This window comes from Fundulus heteroclitus, chromosome 18 (genome assembly GCF_011125445.2).
Source record: "Fundulus heteroclitus isolate FHET01 chromosome 18, MU-UCD_Fhet_4.1, whole genome shotgun sequence".
NCBI classification, from domain to species: domain Eukaryota; kingdom Metazoa; phylum Chordata; class Actinopteri; order Cyprinodontiformes; family Fundulidae; genus Fundulus; species Fundulus heteroclitus.
This window is the reverse complement of record NC_046378.1, coordinates 18,314,671-18,332,332: the sequence shown is the minus strand read 5'-3', so window position 1 is coordinate 18,332,332 and position 17,662 is coordinate 18,314,671. Positions and strand designations below refer to the sequence as shown.

The 17,662-nt window shown below is 40.7% G+C and overlaps 1 protein-coding gene across 1 annotated transcript in view; it reads right to left on the bottom strand.

Moving 5' to 3' along the window:
• tlcd2 (TLC domain containing 2) overlaps nucleotides 1-15,980 on the bottom strand; it is a 37,060-nt gene extending 21,080 nt beyond the window's left edge. Inside the window, exons 1-3 of the mRNA XM_012877361.3 lie at nucleotides 15,252-15,980; nucleotides 14,908-14,990; nucleotides 8,496-8,578 (exon numbers count right to left, since the gene is read on the bottom strand). Of these exons, the coding sequence (XP_012732815.2) occupies nucleotides 8,496-8,578; nucleotides 14,908-14,990; nucleotides 15,252-15,430 (345 nt within the window). The 5' untranslated portion in view covers nucleotides 15,431-15,980. The remainder of the gene's footprint in view (nucleotides 1-8,495; nucleotides 8,579-14,907; nucleotides 14,991-15,251) is intronic.
• Between the last annotated feature and the right edge of the window lie 1,682 nt (nucleotides 15,981-17,662).

Genomic DNA, 17,662 nt, shown 5'->3' with positions numbered 1-17,662 from the left:
CCACCTGTGTCCATCTGATCACACGAGCATTTCATGGTAAAATGCAGTTTATTTCGTTTCTGATTATATTTCGACTGGTACGAAAACTGCCTTATTCTGTAAAACTCTGAAGGCATCCTTTTCAGCACACTGCAAAAACGGATCTAAAAATAAGTAAAATGTTCTTAAAGTTAGTGTATTTTTCCTTGATTTGAGTAGGTAAATAAGATTATCTGCCAATGGAATGAGTATTTTGACCCCTAAAATAAGATAATTAGACATCCTGCACTTGAAATAAGATGATTGATATGAATTGTTCCTATTTTAAGTGCAAAAATCTTATTCCATTGGCAAATCAAGGACAAATACACTCATTTTAAGAACATTTTACTTATTTCTAGTTCCGTTTTTGCAGTGCAGAATCAACCCTATGGATAAATCAGGGGTCAATTCTGGGTTTGCTCCTTGCACAACAGTGAAATATTTCTAAAATCACAAAAATTGACAAGCAAATTTCTCAAAAGAGTCACATAATGTGAGACAAAAAAAAAAAAAACAATAACATTCCCCTACAAACTAGATGGACAGATGTTTGCACCATTTGTAGGGATGGGTCGAGCTGGAGAGTAGGTGGATGGGTAAGAAGGGGAGAAAATGTTCGGAAGCCACAGCAGAACCCGAGGGTGGAGAACAATGGTGCGTGTGTTATGTATAGAGCTATATGGATGGGACGAGGCACACTTCAGAAATGTGCTTTGCTGTCAGCCGATACAAAAGGTTTTACATCCATAAATTAGACCTATCCACCAATAAGCTGACACTTAGCTTAATTAACTACATCTTAAAAGGTTGTCTCGGCTGTCCCATAATTCATCGCTGATGCACAGAAACAAATAAAAGCAAATGGTTCTGTAAAATTGGAAAAAAAAAGATCTTATGGAGGCGACAGAGAAAGAGAAGGAGAAGGGTAAGGAGAAGTGAAATCTGTTAAATCTGTTGCTGTGTGTCTGTTGCTTTAACTTTAAACATGTGAACTATGCCTTTAACTGTCTTTTTAGGAACATTCAGGGTCATTAAAATTTTAAAACCATTTCCTGCGCAATGACCTTTTCTATGAATATCGTGGATGATTCTTTTGAGTCATATTTGTAACATGCAATTAAACTTCACAATTGAAAGTAGGGCTTAGAGTTGAATTTATATCAAATCCTTTAATTCAATTCAATTTTATTTATACAGCGCCAATTCATGGAACATGTCATCTCAAGGCACTTTACGAAGTAAAATTCAATTATATTATACAGACTGGGTCAGATTATACAGATTGGTCAAAAATTTCCTATATGTCCCAGAGAAGGCGGCTCCTTGTATGACTTGAGGTTTTTGGTGAGTCAAACAGTTTGTTTAATGGGTTTATTATTTTTAATATTGCTAGCAAACCTAATTTTGATTGGGATGTTGCATAATTTGAGGTGCAACTGTAAACCTGAAAAGAAAATGAACACCTTTAAAAGCTCCAGTTATCATTCTCACTGCAAACGCTAAACAAATTTCATGGGTTACATGAAATAGTTTTGGATAATAACTGTAACTAATAAGAAAAAAACCTTTTAAAAGTGAATGATTAGGAACAGTAGTGCTGGCATTTTACTCTGTAGGGAAAGCACAGGCAGAGGTAAAAAAAAAAAAAAAAAAAAGGTAAACCCATTCACGTAAATCCGGTTCCCACAGATATCAAAGATCACCCAGATCTGATTTCCAGTAACACGCTAAAATGTAAAGAGGTGTTTCCAAATGTGTCATTCCCCGACAGCTAAGTGAGACAGCTTTTACACTCCTCCCACAAAACAAAAAGAAAGAAAACAATAAATCTATTTTCAGGCCCTGCAAACAAAAAACAAGTTCCATTCATATCTGAGTGCCGGTGCCGAGCAGATAAAATGAGATCAAAAGGCTAAAAACACAGCTAAGAGTGTTTCTAGGTTACAAACACACAATCAACTGGGGCATATTTTCTATGACATCACTGCATACCAGGAGAGAAGAACATCAACACAAAAAACATTTAAAAAAAAAAATAAAAAAAACGAACGATGCCTCCGACCAAAGCAGCTGAACAAGATGTGAGAAAACAGCTCAGCGTGACCGATCAGAAGTTTTACGTATTTAATCACATTTCCCGGTCATTTCTATGTCATACTTCGTTCTGGATATAGACGGCCACTCAGGAATTAGTCACTTCCCTCTGGTATTTCAAGATCCTTTTTTTTTTTCTTTTAAATGACATTTAAAAAAAAAAAAAAAAAAAAGAGCTACTTGTGCAATCAGATGTAACCAGTCCACCCAAAACCAATGTAATCATAACTAATGATGAAATTTCAGAAGAGCAGTTTTGAAGAAAGTAAAACTGCTTTAGCTTTCAGGGTGGATGAGGCAGGCCTGAGAGGCCATTGGCTCGCAACGCCCCGACTCTCGCTGCGTTAGCGATACACGTGCATAGATATAACATAAGTCTGCGTAGTATAGAAGTATAAAGCATCCAACCGTTGCTCGTAAGCGGGCAAACAGAGAGCGGAGGGAGAAAACTGATTTGTGCCGTTCCGACGTGATTAAATTTTCCGAAAGAGAACATTAGATATAGCTAATGCAGCTCACATGCTTTCCTGCTCCATGCTAAATAAAATAAAATAAAAAAAATCCCTGTAATTGGCCCCGTGTGGAATCCCTCTTCTTACTTTTTCGTGTTATTTACGCTCGGTATTTCCACGAGACACCAGGAAAATGGTGCTAAAGTTAACTCTGTGCCATTTTTGCCCACTGAAATACAAAAAAAAAAAAAAAAAAAAAAAACCCAAAAAACAAATGGGGTTCTACCACGTGAGAAAAACATCTTGTTAAAAAAAAAAAAAAAAAAAAACTAAATGTATGCGTCAACCACATACATTTATGGGTTTAACTTGGATTTTCTGTGACTGACCAACAGAAAGCAGCGCATAACGGTGAGCTGGAAAGAAAATCAAACATTGTTTTCAACAATTTACATAAACAACAATCAGAACGGTTTAGTGTGCGTTTCTGTTCAGCCCCGTTAACAACAATACACCCAGATAAAAAAAACTGGTGCAACAGATTCAGAAGTCATCGAATTAGTAAATACACCAACTGCGGGTAATTCAAACTTTGCTTAGTTTTATGGTTTTGCCAAAAGCCGTGAGGGGGAGACTCCAAACGTGTGGAACAAGGTGCTCTGGTCAGATAAAACCAGAATAGACATGTTTGGCTTACATCAAAACACCCTGAGAAATGGAAAAACCAACAGTGCACATCCCCCTGAACACACCACGCCTTCAATGAAAAAAGGTAGTTGGCAGCGTCATGCTGTGAATTGAGTTGAATTTCTTTATTTGTACCCAATGGGAGAAATTTTGCTTCAGTACAACCCATCAAGAGGGTAGACGGGAGACTGCGGAGATCCCAGAGGAAAACCAGTTAAGAGGGCGTCCAAAATGCTGTAATTCAAGAATAGAACAAATTTGGTCAACCACAACAGGTGGTTGACGCAGATGGAGTATTTTTATTTTTAGAAATTGTGGCAAAATTATTACCAGCAAATTAAATTGTTCTTATAAATCGAGAATGTTAGGTAGAATGTTTATTAAAATTGGCTAAATACGAGAAGAAAGTGCGACCAAAATCTTCTTCTTATTAGTAAGAACAGACCAGAGAGTTTGAAAACCTGATGTCTTTCTTTTAATAAGACAAATGTGCAAAACCCTTTTTAAATGTTGGATATACAACAATGTATACACCCCTTTCCAATCTGACTATTTGTTTAATTAAAATATGGCATAAATAACATGTTGTTGAGCATAAAATTTAAAGATTTTCATCTTTTTTTTTTTTCTTTTTTTTTTCCTTTTTCAGATTTCAGATTTTGTTTTTGGCTTGCAGGTAACTTTGACTTGATAATTTTAGCCTGCCCGACAAAAACTTTGGACACACTAGTTTAGATCAAAGTCAAGTTGGTCCAATCAAAGCCCAGATTTAAATACACTTGAATACCGGAGGCAGAAATGGAAAACCTATGTTGACAAAAACTCGCCATCCAATCTGACAAAAGCTTAGAAACATTTCAGGCTCTTGACACATTATGCCCAAAAAGACTTGTAGATGTGATTACAGCCCAACATGGGATGTATAGAGCACTGTTAAAAGATCCATACATCATGTATAATTTGCCTCACTTTGTTGGACTATTGCATAAAACAATCACTATAATAAAGTTTGTGTTTCCTCGCTGGATCCAAGATGGCAGGGTGCACGCTCACAGTCGCTTTAGAGTCTCCCTTTGGAGAGTTTCATGTTTTGTATTTACAAATCGGTTCACAGCACAAGTGCATCAGTTTGGTTTTCCCGCAACTGTTTCCATTTCTTATCTTAATTTTGTGGTTTTATGCTCGACAAAGTCTGATTCTGATGCCTTTGTGCAAGATATTATACCGTGCGTTAAAAACCTGTTACACCCGTTCGAATATAGGAGGGAAGGTTGCAAGAAGAAGCAACTTCATTTCTGTCAGTTTTTTTTTTTTTTTTTAGGTCTTCCCGTTTCCTAAAAGAAGCACAATCTAATGCTCGTGATTGGCCGTGGCAGGTCCCAACATTTTCCTCTGCAGACCCAACTTGAGACACACGGACAAGAAAAACTTTCCATGGAATATTTGACGGCTCTTTGTGCGGGAATGCAAAAAATAAAAAAGAAAACAGCGATCAGCGAATCTCGCCTCAGACCGCATGCTGGTTCAGTGTTTGCTTGTAAAACAGGCCGAGCCCTCAGAGCAGATTTCAGACGGGAAGATTCAGCACAGCTATCTTTACATGCATATTACAGCAAACAACCCAAGCAGGGAGCTGCAAGGACGATAACACGTGTTATAGGATTATGGTGAGGTGACGCGGTTCAAACAGGGAGTGGTACTAAAAAGGTTGCTGCCTTGTCAATCCGGCTGCGTTTTTAATTTACAAACTCATTTCAACGGGACGCAATGTTCCGACATGAACAGAGCGGGAAACAGAAGTGGGAACAACTGGGACGTGGAGAGGGTTTAATTTAGTGTTAGGTTTAAAGATAAATCTGTGCAGCTTGTGTTGTTCTTTTACACGCTAGCAGTCAATTTATCAGAAAGAAAACACTTCTTTTTTTTTTTCCCCCCTACTGCTGACACAGATTCCAGCATTCTTCATTCAAGGCACAACTCCACATTTTCCAGGTCAACTTGGCTGCTGACTGTATGACAAGTTTTATTTATTTTTTTTATGTATGGTGCAAACCTTTTTGGGGGAAAAATAATAAAATAAAACACCAGGGATGTTGCACATTATGCGCCTGAGCTGCTTGAGTTGCCTTCTGAGTAAATGACCACATTTGTGGCAAATCATGTAAAGCAAATTAACATAAAAAAAAAAAAAAAAAAAAAAAAAAAAAAAAGAGAGTCAGCATAAATCTAAACATGCACAATAGCCAAGAAAATACATGGACATCCAGCAGTGGCCCTTGCAGGAAAAGTGTGAATGAGCGATGGCACAAAAGGGTAACAAAGAGGGCAAAGAGAAACAGAGGGAGCTCTCTGAGAAGCCCACAGAGCCAAGAGAGACGCGTCTCCATCCCTCCCACGCTCTAATGACAATCTGAAGCCAGCTGGCTTCGCCAAAAAAAAAAGAAAAGAAAAGAAAAAACAACCCATTCACAACTCTCACCGGAAGTCAGGGACGAAAAAGGGGCAAGACTTTCAGAGAGAAGCAAGAAAGCCATCTCCTGCAAGGGCATTCCTAGGACAGTTCTCCCAAAACAGAACACATGGTTTATGTCTTAAAAAGTTAAGAACAGCAGATGTTATCTGTCCTCCCTCTGGAAAAAAATGACATACTGTGTATATTAAAAAAGGGAAAACAGGACCTGTTTGAGTCTATCTGGAATTCCTTCATTAAGTATGTCAAGAACTTGAATATATCAGAAGAAGGTGCAAGTAGAAGAACATGTGAACTGCAGTTCCCAAAGACAATTTATATATGGTCATATACTGTTAAACTTAATTCTCAATAGAAAAGAGGTTAAGTACAAAATGTGACTAGTTGCACAGGAACTAATACTGTGAGAGGCTTTTTTTTCTGTTTGTATTTTATCTTGACTTGAAAAAGTAATATTACCGCTGCTGTTGTCATATTTTGTAGATTCTTCAAGATGTTTGTTTAAACTGCCAACATTTTAATAAATATATTTTGGGGGGAAAAAAGTTAACAGAAAACCCCACACAGGTTAACCGCTGAGGATTTTCTATACCAGATTGGGGTATATTCAACCGGAACTGACTATAAAAACCCACGATACATATATTCTAATAACAGATTTTGCACCAAACACCTTCATCTCTGGGACACAGAACCCGTCTGCTTTCTGAACTGTGTGACGGCTGGACATTCCCATACTCTTTAAAATGGCTTTGGGTTTGAGCTGTTGCGTTAAAATCCACCTACAGGTCAGCCTTCGTTTTACTCAAAATTTGTGACTAGAAGCTTATGAAGCCACAACATCATCAAGGCTTTCCAAAATTGCTTAAAAAGGGACAATAATATAATTTATATACAATTGTTGAAAATATTTACAAGTAAATATATTTCCATCCCCATTCTTGTATGTTCATAAGAGGTCTTCATCAAGAACAAAGTGGATTCAAAAGTGATATTTTTGTTGCATAAAGCAACATGACGATTTTACACGGCTCTCATTCTAATCTAAGTGTATGCAGACTTCTGATTGTGCAAGAAAGTAATAAGAAAATCTAAAAAAAAAATATCCCTTATTATTCTCGCATTTATCAAATAGTAACACGTTTGGTAATCTTACCTGACCTAAAACTGGAAAAAAAATGTGTCCGTTTAATATCAGGCATTGGGGGGGGGGGGGGGGGGGAATAGCAAGAATATTTTTCTCTATGAACAGTGAACGAAAATATGCGAGGAAGAAAAACCAGACCTTTATTCACCAACGACAAGAACATCTGCATTTTTTTTTGTGTTTTCATACCTCCCAGGCCATCTACCACAGGATGTGTCGACAATTTTTTTTTTTTTAACACCTTGATGATGTATCTGTTCCAACAAATAATGATTCAAGTAATTTCCCATTCATGACTCTACAGACACGGACAGACAAAGTTCCAGTTTAAGGCCTTTTAGTGGAGATTCCAGAGAAGGTCCTGGAGTGAGTGGACGTTCTTGTGTGGAGCGTATGGTAACGGCGAGCTGCTTCTACCCCACCTGTTCCTGTCTGTGAGCTGGCTAAAAGAGGGCTACTACAATTTTATGTTGCTCACAAGAACACAGATTTGTCTGTTTCCCCCCAGTCGCAAAACACAGGCAGTCAAGACAAACACCGAGCGGATTTAAATGCAGATTTCTTAGCCATTACGATGCCAGACTTTATCCTGACTCAACTCTCCAGAGTTCTCAGTCCATTACAATTCACTTAAACTACAAAACAGTTCAAGTTCACTATGAACTGATAGCAGGCATTCCTACAGCGGACAGGATTTAAATACAGAAGATGCAAAGGGAGGAACAAGAAGGGAAGAAAGGAGGACACGATAAAGAAGGGCACAAGGAAGCAAGGCTGAAAGGATACAAGGAAAGGAGTGGTTTAATGAATGACAGTAAAAAAATATTAGATAGAAGGATAGACACAAATAAATAAGGAAAGGAAGGGCAAAAGAGAGCAAGAAGAAGGAAGAATATATTTTTGATTTTGAAAAAGTGAAAGTTACATTTACACTACATTTGATCTAAAGAAGAAAATGAACACACTACCATTATAAACCTTAGCCTATATGGTGTCTGGAGCGTAGATTTAACCCATCGAAAAAAAAAAAAAGTTTGAGAGGTGAGAGTCACACGACTACAACAGACCCCGAGATCAGCCCTGGATCTAGGTCACAAAACCAGAGGTGGAGAGGGAAAACAGTTCAGCTGGGATCTTCGCCTCAGGTTATTTCCACAGCAACTTCCTCAGCTCCTAACCCAAACTCCTCCACCAGGAAAATATCTGTCAGCATGGCAGCCCGCTGAGAGGGGGGGGTGCCGTGTCGCAACGACGGCTCGCTTTCACTGGAATCCGATAATAGCCAAAGAGCGGTTGAAGCAATAGCGAGGAACTGGTGAGGCTGGGTGGAGTTTAATCCTCCGAGGGTGTGAAAAGAGACGGGATGCGTGAGAGTGGGCTTGAGGGGGCGGTCACACAGTGGAGCGATTGTCTTTTTGTTCCTCCCTCTCTTGGATCTTTGTAACCAGAACATTTTTTTCCCCCACATTTTTCTGTCAAGAGCAGCATTATCTAATTCATTCATTGGGGTAATTATGCTATGCTTAAACCACATAGGCGGGCAGTAATAATTAAAAAAAATAAAATACTGTAACACTTTGGGCAGTTTTAGCCCGACCTGTTTCCCAGTGGTTGAGAGACCTACCACGACGTGATGAAAGAGAAGCTCCCAGGACTGACTCAGCTTCTGGTTGCACACCATGTCGAGGAAATCGTAGATGAAGTAACCTGTTGGGACAGAGACAGTTCGGCCAAGGTTAATGCCATCTTTAGGGTCAGTTAAGCGAACAATTGGCTAAGTATAAACATGACAGGTTGTTTTGACACAGGCAGGCTCGAGCTAATCGAGTGGTGGTGGTGGTGGGGGGGGGGGGGGGGGGGGGGCTGCTTTCATGACGGCAGCGATGGCAACCAGGAGGCTTCTCAGAGAGAGGCTATTCATATCCACCACCCGGCTTCTCGCCACCAACTGTATCCATGGAGACAGCGTTTTTACGAACGCCGGAAAAATGACGAGGAATCGGTGTTGGGGGGGGTATTTGGGGCAGAGAGGTATGAAGGAACTCGAGGTTGTGATGAGAGGAGAAATTTGACACTTTAAGGTTGATGTGACAAAAAAACAAAACAACAACACAGAACCAGAAAAAGACAAGATGGGCATCTGATGCCCCAGAGATTATATAATTTCAACAACCTTTCCATACCAGTTAAACTGAGTGGGTCAGGTTTTCCCAGAAAGAGTCTGTTGAAGCTAGGCACGGCCAGGTTTCTGGTTTCAACCATGGTTTTAAACATTAATGCTTTGAAAACCGCTAAAATGTTCCTCTGGTGTAAATTGCTCCCAGTGAGATGGAAGACAGTTACATACAGACTGTAGCAATGGTAAAAGTGCCCTGCTTCCCACCTGCCTGTTGTCAATGCGGACTGAAAAACTGACTTTAGCTGACGCTCAGAAGGAAGGTCAGCGGTATGGTCATTCTTTTCACGGTCTTGAAAAGGTTGGGGGCATATATAATTTTGGTAAATAATTACCGGGCATAGCAGCAATAATATCTAATGTCGATATCAGCACAGATTCTCATATCTGTGCACCCCTAGTGGAAAGACACGACAAGTTTTAACCCGACAGCTCCTTCAGCCGAAGCCAAACCACATACAGGCACTACATCGATACGCTGAGCAAGTGCTTCCCTCACCTCGGGATGCTGGATGCTTGAAATGGAAAGTGAAATTGACGGCATTGCTTCCAGCCTGATTGATTTGACTAATAGCCATCTAACGGCGTGCATGCACTTAAAGGTAATTGAAACTTTATCCCCAGATGATCATTTAATCCTCTCATGTGCAAAGAATTAAACAGGACAGTGGCGCAATGGAGAAATACAGTGGCAGGCCTAGATGTGGTGCACCACTGTGAATTCAACACAACTGATCCCAGACCTGACTCAGTATACTAAACGAGGTGCATCGCATAGACTTTTTACTTAAAACATTTGTAAAATGCTTAAGGGCATTTTTCAGTGCACCTTTGACAACAGCTGGTTTAAATGTTGTCTTCAGTAATGTATAAAGTCTTCCTTATCTCCCAGAGCAGAAGCATTTCTTGTTTGCTAAAGAGAGGTTTGCAGCTTGGTGAAAACATTTAAGCAACAATGTAAATATAAAACCTTCCAGAGCTCTCAGGCTCCTGCCACATATCTGATGAGACAGTCAAGAGAAGCACTTGTGTGGGAATGGGTGGCCTCCCCCATTCTCTTACCGCCGATATCTGATGCAGACAGCCTGTATCGTTGGACTGACTTTTATTCTCCCCCAGCGCAATCACCAGCTCGGTGACATCATGAGATGTAAGTGTTTACTCCTGCTGCCTGGGACGGATTATGCAGCCCTTTACGGAGCTTCACATACCAACATAACATTACTGCTTCTTGTTGCTCCAGCTTGCAGCTTGCAGGGCCGGGCGTCCTTAAGGAACGTCAAGCTTCCAGGGAATCCTCAGTAGGGACTTTCCACACAACATGAATCATCCCAGAAATTGTTTATTTAAATGCGTAAAGAAGAAGCATCGTGATCTGAAGTAGTACCGGAAAAAAGAAGAGAAAAAAAAAAAAGAGGACAAATTGCTATTTTAAAAATGAGGGCACACACATGTACTACTAGGTTTGGCAGCCTATAATGAAATGATGCTGAATTTAAATAACACAAGTTTGCAGAGTGGTTTATAGACAACAACTATACACAACCATGGAAATATTCTGGTTGGAAGAAGCATTAGCAAAAATGAAAATCGGCATTATTACCATCCAGATTCAGATTGCTTTCTTTTGAAGATTACTCACTTAATGTCCTTCCATTACAGATGCATATCTTATTAGAAGCCCTTTTATACGTCTTCATATATTAGGGTCTTAAGAACAGTGATTTTCCTGCAGTGTACTGTACAGCACGTAGCTAAAGTATAAACCTCAGTGCTTTTTCATTGATATGTCATGTGATGGACCAACACAAACTAGCAAGGTAGAACCACTTGATGCTGTAACTGGAGCTGAATCCCCACAGCATGATGCTGCCACCACCATGTTTAACTATAGGGATGTTGTGTTCAGAGTGATGTGTGTGAGTTTGGTTCAGTTTTGAAGCTGTGCCAAAATACAGTTTCCTCCATCATCAGACCAGAGGACATCCTTCTGCATATTTGCTGCGTTCCTTACATGTCTTGCGGCAAACTACAAACGACACTTCTTTAACAACGTCCCTAACTTATTGCTAAACTTCTACAAAAGACCGCATTTGTGGAGTGTACAACTCGTGGTCTTCTTGCCAGCAGATTCTTTCACCTGAGCTGTGGATCTCTGCATTTCCTCCAGAGTTACAATCTTTGTCGCCTGCTTCCAATGCACCCTTTGCCAGGCCTGCCGGGTTAAGTGGACAGTCAGATCTGGGTTACTTCTCTATGAGACGAAACACTTCACTGTCTCCACATTTGTACTTTTAAAGGGGTACATATCATGCTTTTTATGTCTTATTTTCCCCTTTAAACAATTCAGTTGTGGTCTATATAAAGTGGAACCCATCTTTTGCCCCCGTGCTGAAGTGCGTCTGAGACCAACTCGTTTTGGTGCTGTCTCTTTAAAGACGGCCATTTTTGTAGTGTGCTGGGGGACGGTGTAATGACCTGTTGTGGGTTCATACGCCCAACGACCGAACATTTTCATTATTCACTTGTAGCTGCGGCATCCTTCTAACCTGACTCCGCCAGCTGTATATCGCTCCACCTAGCTCCACTCATATCCATCTGGGACCTCTCCCATAGAAAGTGATTTCTCCAACCAATTTTATTGTCTAGCCAATCAGGACGCAGGGCTGGAGTTTCATAGATGTGACGTAGTGGAGAAGCGACCATGACGTGAGAATGTTTTGATAGCAATGGCGGCTCGCATCGAGGAAGCAAGCGTTAACATTGATGCTGCTATTTCTTCCGTGTTGTCCAATCTACCTAATATTGTTTAATTAAAAGAACATCAGAGAACGGCTCTGAAGGCTTTTGTTGGTGGAAACCATGTTTTAGCCCTTCTCCCGACCGGATTTGGCAAGTTTTGTTTTCTCTGGAGCGGTTAGCGGTTAGCGCAAACCATATTAGTAGGCCTTTAGTCCTCGACGCGGTCGGCCCGGGATCGACTCCGACCCGCGGCGCTTTGCCGCCTGTCTTCCACCCTCTTCCTGTCAGCTCACTGTCAATAAAACGCGTGCCACTAGAGCCGCAAACACATTTAAAAAAAAAAAGTTTTGTTTTTTCCTGCGTCACTCTCACAGCGTCACGGTTAGCTTCGGTGTGAGTGGTTGAAATAGCACGTCGATAAAGATGACAGACAAGTGGCTTATCCAATCATATACAAGGATTTTTGATAAGGCCCAGCCTTCAAAAAGGCAATTCCTATGGAGATGTCCCAGATGTATGTGAGTGAAGCTAGGTGGAGCGAAATACATATGGCTAGAGTCAGGTTAGCATCCTTCAGCCTGGACTACAACAATCACGGCGGAAAAACAGGCTAAAAATGGTTAGCCTGAAAGTCCATGACCGTGTTTAGCAGACATTAATAGAGAACAGCTTGAAAAATATGACCAAAAGAGACCTGCAGAGACTCCATTAACATTTTCTGCACTCCAAGAGACTCCAAGTGCACAACAAAATGTATTGAAGGGCAAAAAAAAAAAAAGTTGATTTTGCATGATATGTTCCCTTTTAGTCCCTGCAGTCAAAACACCTGCTGGTTAAAGGCATATCTGATTAGCCCTGTTCAGTATGGAGGACCAGTACGCTTAGCCGGCCCTCCAAGCAGAAGACATTTGCATATAACTCACGCAGACCATCAGCTGGGCGCCGCGTTTACTGCTAAAGCTAAACGTGCGGCGTGTTCGCCTTGATCAGACATCTAACACAAATACACCAGGGCTGTTTTGGTGCCGTGCAGCGATGCAATCAATACTGAATGAATGAACTCGGTGAATCTGATGCAAATGTTATATTTATGGCTGAGCAGTAACCACCAAGTGACTTGCCTCTTTTATTCTTGTAGCATATTACTCTAGCGAAGGACTGGAAGCACAAAAGCGTTGCTAGTTCTCGGTAGACCATCACTGCTTTAAGGTGTTTTTCCTCCGATTTGGGGAGATCATTTGGATTTTTTATTGTCGTAGAGGAGACCATTATTCGTAACATGGAGATAATTTTCGCCTGTATAGAAACACTAAAGGAATATAATCATGAAAGGTGATTGTCTGTATGTGTGAATCTGGAATCGGTATTTGAGAAGAATTGCAGTCATGTTGGATAACAAACTTGAGTGCCGCCTAGCTACCTGAGCAGATAGCTCGACTAACTATAAGCTAATATTGTCTGTGGGAAAACAGCAAGATCTTGCATAATGGCTACACTTTGCAGATTCTATGTTCATCTTGGCAGCAGAAGCAGCAATACCTTATATTTTTCTATTTTAAACAACAGCAATTAGATAATGTTACACATTATACTTTTCTGCTTTGTGATGAACTGGGGACCTCTAGTGTCCAGCCCGTCTCTCGCCTAACGACTGCTGGGGACAGGCACCGCCCTAAACAACAAGCAATCATAAGGCCTGTTTACACTACCCTTTTTTAACAGAGCCGAGACCAGTCCGAGCTCGGTAACCGAGATAACTCTTGTGTGTAAACGGTCAGCAGACTGAACTGGACCGCGTTCGTTCGTTCGTTTGTCTTATCCACGTCCCAAAAGCCGACTCTGTCTAACCATAACATCCTGAATGTTACGGGCGCCGCCATTTTGATTTGCTCGGTCCCGCCTTTAATCCCAGAGAGCAGCAGTACCATAGATCGCCACTAGGAGGCGAGGAGGAACCAAGGAACCGGGATAGTGTGGTGTGTAAACGGTCGTCTTGGCTTGGTTAACTGATCCAAGCTCAGACTGGTCTCGGCTCGGTTAAAAAAAGTGTAGTGTAAACGGGCCTATAGCAAAACCGAGGCTCCATCCGAACACCCTTAATTATAGCTCCGAACTCCTGTTCCTTGACCTTTCATTGGGTCAGGTTTGACCCAATGCTTCTGACCTTTCATTGGCGGTAAGAACACTATCGAGGGGAGGAAAGGAATCTCGGACTGCTGTGCTGATTTTGGACAGCCTTTAACTCTGACGTCATTACGTGTCGGAAACGCACATTGATGATGCGAGTCAAGTCCGGGCCTACAGCCTTCCAAAATTTAACTACAAATGGCGCGCTTTCTTCTCTCAGGCCCAGCCATTTTTATTAATTTCCATGAGGTGGGCAATGCAAAGGATTGTGGGATTCTTTATAGCTCCTTGGCTCCGGTAAGGGACATCGTGAGGTTCCTATGCTAAATTATTACCTCCTTCTTCACTGACTGCACTATTCAGACACCACTTATCGTGGCGACTGCTCATTGCCAAGCCAAAGAGTGCAACAGGGTGGTGCTTGTCTTTACGCTAGAATTAGATAAACTGCCAAAATTTGCTGTAATCTGGTGACATTCTAACAGTTTTGGAGATTCTCCAGACCGTGGGGCAGTCTTAATTGTTTTTTCAACGCGTCTCTGATGATTAAGAATGTTCCTTGACCTTGTCCACACTCCTGATAAACATTTTTTTACATACAGCATTGGGCCCATATCTCAAGTCACACTTCGACTCTTCATATGTCGCTTCCAATAACTCAATCGTGCAATAGTTCTCTGAAGGTCCTTTAAAAGTTTGCCTTTAAAGATCGGCTGCTTTTTGAATTCCTTACCATGCACACCTCTTTTATTTAACCGTCTTCAGGAGCATTGTTTGAGTCACTTAATAAATCACTTTATCTCGGACAATAAAACATCCCTTCTGCTGGAATACAACCAGGTCACCTATGGACCAACCTCTAGAAAAAAAAAGACTTGTAGTTGTAGCAGTTGTAGCTGACTGAGCTCAGCTTTATTTAAGATTGGAGCAGGGTAAATAAACCTTCCACTTCGCCATGACCTCATTGGATTACATTCAAGAAGCTACTCACCTATAGAAAACGACACCAAAGCGTGTGAAAACACAGAGTGGGTCTCTATCAGATCCTCAGCCATCTGTGGATGCCGGAAAAAGCTGAAAAGACAGAAAAAGGTTTAACACATTGCTCTACACCAGATTACATACATACATAAAACTTTGAGTAAGCTCATTTAAAAAAAAAAAAAAAAAAAAAAGTTTCCTGCCATGCATATGCCAAATTCCTTCTCCACCAGGTCATTCTCTCTCTCTCTCAGTGGAACGACGGGAATATCTGGAGCAGCGCATCGTCAACATGAATGACAACCATTGCGTAAAAGCGTAAAGAGCTGCACGGAGAACTGTGTGTGGACTTACCAAAGCACAGCCCAGACGGCCGTGATGAAGCTGTGCACGAACGACGTGGAGATGTTCCTCCACTTCCACGAGTTCCTGCAGGCGGACTCCGGTGCGCGAAGCCTGCCGATCCCTGCGTTCACCAGCCTGAAAAGGGCCACCGAGCTGCCGGTGGTCGCGATCACTGAGCTGAGCTCCATGGCTGAGGTGCTGGTAGATGATGAGTGGGTGGTAGATGGGTTGATGGTTCAACAGGCCACGGCAGAGAACGCGCGGGGGAACGAGAGAGCGCGGCGTGCGGCGCCAACCACGGATCCAGGGGCCAGACAGACGGGCGACGGAGAGAGAGTTGCGTTTGCGGACCGATCACGCTGACATGCCGCTTTGTTTCTCAATATTTACTCATCAATGGGAATATAAAGCGAAAGGTTCAAGAGCTCGCGCGGTTTACCGTCCAGTAGAGATAAAAACGAGGAGGAGCGGGTGAAATGGTAATAATGATGATAATAATAATAATAAAAAAAAAGAAATCCCCCGCGCTGATGTGTTCAGGAGGGCAGGCTGGTGTTCCTCTGAAGAAGCGCTCCCTGCTCACAGGTAGAACCGGTTAACGTGAATGTAGGTGTGAAGCCCTGTTGACCATTGTGAAACCGCCCTTTTCCAAAACCTCTCCCCCGCTCAGCTTGTGTAACTTTTTGACATCAACAGAAACCAAACAGCGACCTCTCCCCGCCCTACTATGGAGGGGGCGTGGCTACGGCCGAGCTTTACGTGGTGTGCTGCGTTCACTTACGGTCGGGAAGAAAATTTCCACTACACAAGCTGAACCCAGTGACAACATTAAAGAAAGTTTTGTAGGGCTTTCCTAAAATCTGTAGTTGATATGTACAAATGGCTCTTTTCTCAGGGCGCTCCTGTGTCAGGGGGCATCAGGACTGTTCAAAAATAACAACACTCGTCATTACTGCTCGGAAAAGCTGCCTTATTACTCATTTGCTTTGTTGTGCAGCGTAAGACAATATCATTGTTCAACAGTTTAAAGTTGGTCTGTTGTGTTTGGCGCTACATTAAAGGTCTATATCAACAGACTGAGTATGGACTTCATTCTTATTAGCAAAACAAAAACAAAACCCATCTGTTCTTGTCAAAGAGGGTTATTTTTACACTGAATAAAGATCCTTTTAGGCAGGATTTAGGATTTTTTTCCTATTTGTGAATCAATGTATATTTGACATTAAGATAACTTTGGGTTGAGAGTGAAAACTGCCATGTATGGAAGGGCCAAACCTCATTAAAAACACAAAATGGACAGAAAGCTTTAATATATATATATATATATATATATATATATATATATATATATATATATATATATATATATATATATTTGTTTTCATAACGAAAAGCACTGTTTGAAAACCGCAGAACTGTAATAACCACACAACTATCAGTGTAAAAAGCGCTGCAGGAATTTAAGACCGATTGCAAAATTAATCTACTAAATTGTACGGATATTGGGATTTTTCTTTTTCATTTAAAATTACATGTCATAGTTTCAGCTCTTGGATGACAAGTGTTGTCATTGAACTATGAGAAAACGTGTTCACGCTGCTGCTTATCTGATAACCTTCTCAATTTACATAATGTGTGGATTATATGTTATCTGTTATACCTAATCTCTTTCCCTCTCTCATGCTGCTCATAAATGAAAGTGCTGATATGGTAAAATAACCAGAATTTAATCAGTTTTGGTCTGTAGATTACATTCTCATAAAACACAACATTTACTGTTTACATTTGTGGGGTTAGAATACCAATTTTATAGCAATTTGAGGGAAAAATGAGTAGAAATTAAAATAAACTTCTCTTTTGTGAATTCTGCTCTTAAAGTTCTTCCGCTATTTGTTCAGCTTCATGCCACACTTTGTAATTCAAAGCATAACACTATTTTTGAATTCTTAGTATGTTATGATCTTAAGCTCTTCCTATCTTGTATTTAGTTTTCATAATCAACACCCTGAACCAAATAATTAATCATGGTAACATAACCATAATGTAAGTAGCCGATGTTTTTAATAAAATATATCAATATATCATGGATACAATACATCATATTGTTTGCATTTTTCATAGATACATATTTTCTTTAGGAATTGTCGATAATTTTTAATTTTACACATCATGGGATCTGCAGCTATAATTAGAAACATCAACATAACAAAAAAGTCCCATTGAAAGAGGAGTAAATGAAAGGTTGTAACCAAATGGAAGAAATACATTTTGACCATTGATGCAAGAGATATAAAAAGGCAACAAAATACAGACGCAACACATCAATATCTAAACATTTAAAAATAACTAAATGGAGTGTGAAGGGTTAAGGATAATTGACAAAAATAGAGAGCGAATAGAGTAAATGAACGATTATTAAT